Source organism: Hibiscus syriacus, unplaced genomic scaffold (genome assembly GCF_006381635.1).
Source record: "Hibiscus syriacus cultivar Baekdansim isolate YM2019G1 unplaced genomic scaffold, ASM638163v2 tig00110206_pilon, whole genome shotgun sequence".
In the NCBI taxonomy this organism is placed as follows: Eukaryota; Viridiplantae; Streptophyta; class Magnoliopsida; order Malvales; family Malvaceae; genus Hibiscus; species Hibiscus syriacus.
Window position 1 is genome coordinate 1,060,165 of NW_024062627.1, and position 6,455 is coordinate 1,066,619.

Genomic DNA, 6,455 nt, shown 5'->3' on the forward strand with positions numbered 1-6,455 from the left:
AAGTTCCCAGTACGATTGGCTCGCTGAGTAGCTTGAGAGTTCTGCTTTTGAGTCAGAATCGCCTGACTGGTTTGATTCCGGAGGAATTGTGTCGAATGAAACAAATAAGCATGATGGATTTTTCCATCAACTCCTTCTCCGGGTCGATTCCCTCCTGTTTCCAGGACATCAGCTTCAGAAAGATCGAGCCGAAGTATTTCGACATTTCACATGAAAAAGTTTCTAATGAATGGGATTACACCACACATATTTCAGATATGGAACTTTAAAGAAGGAATACAAGTTCCATAGCACTGCTGAACAATCCGTCACACATGTGGAAGTTGATTTCTTGACAAAACATAGATCAAGCACCTACAAAGGCAGTATTCTAAATTTCATGTCGGGTTTAGATCTGTCATGTAACAATCTGTCTGGTCCGATCCCGAATGCGCTTGGAAATCTATCCTGGACCCACGCACTGAACTTGTCCTACAGCCAGTTAACTGGACCGATACCGAAATCATTCTCCAATCTCGCCCAAATCGAAAGCTTAGACCTTTCCAACAATGCTTTGAGCGGAGAAATCCCTTCGTCACTGATCAATCTCGACTTCCTCGAAGTGTTCAGCGTGGCATACAACTTGTCGGGTAGAATTCCGGATACAAAAGCTCAATTTGGGATGTTCGATCGCAGATGTTACGAAGGGAACCAATTTCTTTGTGGACAGCCATTGAACCAGAACTGCAGCACAGAATCACCACATCAACTGATAAAATTTGTGGATCAAAGTAAGGAGAAATGGTATGGCATTGATGCTATAGTCTTCTACGTGATTTTTAGCACGACATACATCATTTTCTTTCTTACTTCCATAATTATTCTCTATGTGAATCCTTACTGGAGAAAGAGGTGGTTTCATTTCTTTGAGAATCATATATATTATCCTGCTTATGATTTCATTTCCAGAATTGTTAATAGGGTATGTGCTAAATTGTGTTAGTATGTATCAGGAACTATCAACTGTCACCATGCAACAACTAAAGTCGTTTTAATTCTAGTTGACATTAGAATCTGAATTCGATCCCGAACTTACAGATTTCGAGTTGTTCATAGTTTATAACAGTCTTGCTTTTGTTGTTATTGACTTGAACTTCACTCATATCCAAACCTTTTCTTGAACTGCAAAGCATCCTCGTAGATTTTTTCTTGATCAGGCAGGGACTTGGAAACACTCTCTTGCTCCAAGCAATCAGCTTCGGACACTCGGTTTAGAAGCTGAAATCCCCACACTTTTCGTACGTATAAAACCAGCTATAAATCGGAATCAACACAACATCGACATAACCGAGATGTTCCCCGCCAAAATAAGCCTTGATTCCGAGCTCTCCTTCCAGCAGTTTTAAGCTGTCGATGAGCTCTTTCTTTGCTGCTTCGTGCTCTTCTCCCTTTGATGCCCATATTTTCCGGTTCCTAGCACTATATATCTGCATTTCATTCACCAAAGGCACAACTGGAATCATTTCATATATTAAGATCATTTTCTTATACCCATATTCAAATAGGCATAATACTAACATTAGCCCCCCAACATTTACCAAAATTGTCATTTTAACTCGTATTCTTTTTTTTTTTGGGAGCATTTTCGTCCCAATGTTACATTTTAGGGGGGAAATCAAATAATATTTGATTGGATATTCATTTTGAACCTTACTCTTTTTCTCTAGAGCATTTTGATATCTAATATTTCATTTTAAGGTAAAAAAAAGTCTATATTTTAGAATGTTAATCGTTTGTTAACTAATTATTTCCATCCAATGAAGGATTTTTTGTCTAAAAATAAAACGTTGGGTCAAAATGTTCCAAAAACCAATATATGCTAAAATGATCATTTTATTAAAGGTTAGGGGCTAATTTTGAAAGTATACCATTTGAATAATTACTTGAAAATTATAGATTAATATAGCTATTAGATCTGTTCATAGTATTGATAGGATCTGTAATTATTCTTGACATTACAGCCAAAGTAATAATATTTTAAACCAACAAATACCAAAGCTTTTAATTTAGATAAATTGACTGAAAAGAACCAATTAAGCATTTTCAAGGTACGATTTCGAGCAGTTTGAAGTTCATAACCAGCCCAGAATCAAGCAAATCAAAAGAACCGATTCCGGTCTGAAAACAGGGTTATTTATGAAGACCGAGCTCAGAATCAAAAGATAAATACCTTGTTGTCGACGAAATCAGCCCAGAATCTAGCAGTGGCTCTTTGGTAAGGATCAAGAGGGAGCAGAGGTTTGTGAGGCCAAATCTCATCAATATACTGAACCGCGATGAGCGACTCGCAAACGGGTTTCCCATTGTGAACTAGAACCGGGATTTGCTTATGAACCGGGTTGGTTTTCAAAAGCAAATCACTCTTGTTGCTCAAATCTTCTTCCTTGTGCTCGTAGTTTACGCCTTTCTCGGCCAAAGCAATCTTGGCTCTCATACCGAAGGGACTTGCCCATAAATCCAACAGAACAACCTCTTCATTTTCCATTTTTGAAAGCTGTAGCAGATTCAAATTATCATTTTTTCTCTCTTGTGATGTCTGAAGCTGAAGGGTTCGAGGGAGTGCAGTTTTACTTGTTTGGGATCAGCTTCCGATGATTTTTCTCACTTATAATACAATAAAAGGTAAACTATACCAAATGGTTATTAAAATTTAAGTAGGTTATCGATTTTTCCACAAATAAATTAGTGATTAATGTTATCGATTTGTAACAAATCGGTCGATCGTTAATGGATAATAAAATGACGATGTGATGCATTAAACCGGTGACTGTCACATTTTATCACATATTTGACCAACGTTGGTTTTCTCTCGACTTCTTCTTCAAGTGATTAACACCATGCAACCACCACCCGAAAGAGGAGTGTTGCATAACTCACAGGTGCAATAGCTATGACCGATGACCCTTTGCAACAGCTTATGGCGGACGAGGAGTTAAAAAAAATTGTGGATAAGAGTAGGGAGAAACGGTATGGTATTGATGCTGTGGTTTTTAGCACAACATACATCATTTTCTTTCTTACTTCCATAATTCTTCTTTATGTGAATCCTCACCCGAGGAGGTGGTTTCATTTTTTTGAGAATCACATATATTATCCTGCTTATGGCTTCATTTCCAGAGTTTTACATAGGGATGGCAAACGGGCGGGTCGGGTGCGGATACCCCCTCCCCCATCCCCATATCCACCTAATATTTTTCAATCCACCACCCGCCCACCACCCATAATGGGTACAAATTTTCAAATTCACACCCGCCCACGCGGGTACATTTTCAAATCCATCCCCACACCCACTACCCACTAGCGACATACCCATCTAGACCCGCCTGACAGCAAACTAATGGGATGTTGGAGTTGGTTCCCAGACAGTTCGTGATGGGGTAGCAACGCATGCTTCAATTTAATTTGTCAGAGGAGTGGCTCTAAGAATGTTATGGAGACAGATTGTAGGGAGCATGTAGTCGCAGAGCTGGATTGTTGAGTTGCTTTCGATGTTAATGCTCATAGTGCGCCTAATATGGGTTTTGAGGGACTAAAGAACATGGAAACTTTTACTTTTGATGTTAATGCATATAGTACGGCTAATTTGTGTTTGGATGGACAGAATGGGCTAAAGAACATGGAAAGTGACGTGGTTAGTGGGATTATGAGTTTAATCAAAGAGCCGAATATTTCCCTAATTAAAGACCAGATTAAAGACTAAATATCCTTAATATTTGGTTAAATTATATGTTATATATTATACAATATTAAAATTTATAAATTAGTCTCTAAAATTACACCTAAATTCATAATGGTCCAAAATTTAATAGATATTTAGCTGGGCGGACGGATGTGGGGCGGGCGGATGCAGGGCGGGCAGATGCGGGGCGGGTAATGTCTCAAACCCATTACCCGCCCACCACCCACGATGGGTACCACTTTATAAATCCACACCCGCCCACTACCCGCTAAAATTATACCCATCCCCGCTCCAATTGGAACGGATGCGGTGCGAAATCCACGAAACTGGACCCGTTTGCCGTCCCTAGTTTTACATAGGGTTTGTGCTGAATTGTGTTAGTAGGAAGCATTGATTTATTAGGAACTATCAACTGTCACCACGTAACTAACTAAAGTCGTTTTAATTCTAATTGACATTAAATTCTAAATTCAAACTCGAACTTACAAAACAAGTACCAAATCACCATCCCAAAGCACTACTAAGTGCTCAAATTTATTTCCAAACACAGTATTGCTCTTGTTGTTCTTGTCTTGAACTTCACTCAAATCCAAACCTTTTCTTCAATTGCAAAGCATACTCGTAGATTTTCTCTTGATCAGGCAGGGACTTGGAAACACTCTCTTGCTCCAAGCACCTTCTAGCCCATGCAACCAGCTTCGGACACTCTGTTTCGAAACTGAAATTCCCACACTTTTCGTATGCATAAAACCAGCTATACATCGGAACCAACACAACATCGACATAACCGAGATTTTCGCCACCAAAATAAGCCTTGTTTCCGAGCTCTCCTTCCAGCAGTTTCAAGCTCTCGATGAACTCTTTCTTTGCTGCTTCGTGCTCTTCTCCCTTTGCTGCCCATATTTTCCTGCTCTCGAGACTACATATCTGCATTTCATTCACCAATATGCACAAGTACAACAGTTTTAGTATTTGATTTAATGATTTATCCGTGGAAAACAAACAAACGAGCTATTGCACATTGATACAGATATGAGGACAAGATGCAGTAACGAATACGAGAACATCAAAATGTAATTTTCAAAATTATATGATATGACAAGAGTACGGTAAATATAAATAAAATTTTAAATTCATAATTACTACTAAATCACTATTAGACTCGTATCAAGTTTTCTGATTGCATTATCTTCGTTAAAACTGACATATCTTGAATTTATGACATCCGATTAAAGTGCTTCAAGATGTCTTAGGAAGGTAACTAAAAGACCACTCATACGTAAGAAGACATCTCAACCTAGAAATACTCATATCGCATTCCAGTACAGTAAGTATAGTTTTCTGATTGCATTATCTTCGTTAAAACTGACATATCTTGAGTTTATGACATCCGATTAGGAAGGTAACTAAAAGACAACTCATATGTAAGAAGACATATCAACCCAAAAATACTCGGATTCCATTCGAAAGTTCACCATAAATAAAGTGATGTTCCAAATTTTAAAAGCAGATATAATTTCTTATTCAAAATCATTTTTTACTTTTTTAAGTAAATTTAAAAAATAACCTTGAGTAGGGCGAGACGATCAACCTCCGTCACTGATACATCCCGAAAATTTATTCAATGTATTCAACCCAACATAGCAAACGGAATTATCTATTCTTATTTTAATATTTGGGGGTGACCACAAAGTATCTATTAAAAAATTTTAAAACTAATGCCAATATATACACACACCATACATATATAACTACTCCAACCCAAATTTTATAGAGAGAATTCAAAGGAGATGTTATCTAAATTTATGGTCTGAAAACAGTGTTATCTATGAAGACTAAGCTCAGAATCAAAAGAGAAATACCTTCTTTTCGACGAAATCTGCCCAGAATCTAGCAGTGGCTCTTTGGTAAGGATCAAGAGGGAGCAGAGGAGATCTGTGAGGCCAAACCTCGTCAATATACTGAACCACGATGAGCGATTCACAAACGGGTTTCCCATTGTGGATTAGAACCGGGATTTGCTTAAGAACCGGGTTGGTTTTCAAAAGCAAACCACTCTTGTTGCTCAAATCTTCTTCCTTGTGCTCGTAGTTTATGCCTTTCACGGCCAAAGCGATCCTGGCTCTCATCCCGAAGGGACTTGCCCAGAAATCCAACAGAACAACCTCTTCCTTTTCCATTTTTGAAAAGATTCAAAGGTTTAAGAATCAACTCAGAGACTAATTGGTTTTCCTTGTGATTTCTGAAGCTGAAGGGTTTGTGGGAGAGCAGTTATACAGGACGTTTAGGATCAGCTTCCAGCGACTTTCCTCGAATACAATTCAACAAATGATTCTTGGAAAAGTAAACCGCAAAAGTAAATTACAGCATTAGTCATCGATTTATATTATTTTTTAATTTTGATCATCGAATTATTAAAAGAATATCATTAATGTTATATATTTTAAACATTAACGATGATATTAAGGTAAATTTATTTCATGATCTTTTCTCTTTTATCGTCAACGATTCACATGTAATTTTTCTTTACATTTATTTTATCGATGGTTTCTTATATCTATTTATCTCATCAATTAATGAATCTTATAATTATTGTTTATTCATTTAAATGTATAATTTACCAAAAGAAAATTATGTTTTTAACTTTTATATCAGCACATATCAATAAAAATATCATGTCATTTAATTATTAATAATTTAACGGTCAAATAACTAAAAAATTAGTTCAAAAAATTAT

The 6,455-nt window shown here is 37.1% G+C and overlaps 2 protein-coding genes across 2 annotated transcripts; both read right to left on the reverse strand.

Annotated features, from left to right (window-relative positions):
• Nucleotides 1–1,217: 1,217 nt before the first annotated feature.
• LOC120113440 (probable glutathione S-transferase) lies at nucleotides 1,218–2,537 on the reverse strand. Its single transcript, XM_039134613.1, has 2 exons — nucleotides 2,210–2,537; nucleotides 1,218–1,466 (listed from the first exon to the last, which is right to left on the reverse strand). Exons 1-2 carry the CDS (start codon nucleotides 2,522–2,524, stop codon nucleotides 1,251–1,253), a joined length of 531 nt encoding a protein of 176 aa, XP_038990544.1. The 5' UTR covers nucleotides 2,525–2,537; the 3' UTR covers nucleotides 1,218–1,250.
• A 1,608-nt stretch (nucleotides 2,538–4,145) lies between these two features.
• On the reverse strand, nucleotides 4,146–6,001 carry LOC120219424 (probable glutathione S-transferase parA). Its single transcript, XM_039216237.1, has 2 exons — nucleotides 5,581–6,001; nucleotides 4,146–4,645 (listed from the first exon to the last, which is right to left on the reverse strand). Exons 1-2 carry the CDS (start codon nucleotides 5,896–5,898, stop codon nucleotides 4,298–4,300), a joined length of 666 nt encoding a protein of 221 aa, XP_039072168.1. The 5' UTR covers nucleotides 5,899–6,001; the 3' UTR covers nucleotides 4,146–4,297.
• Between the last annotated feature and the right edge of the window lie 454 nt (nucleotides 6,002–6,455).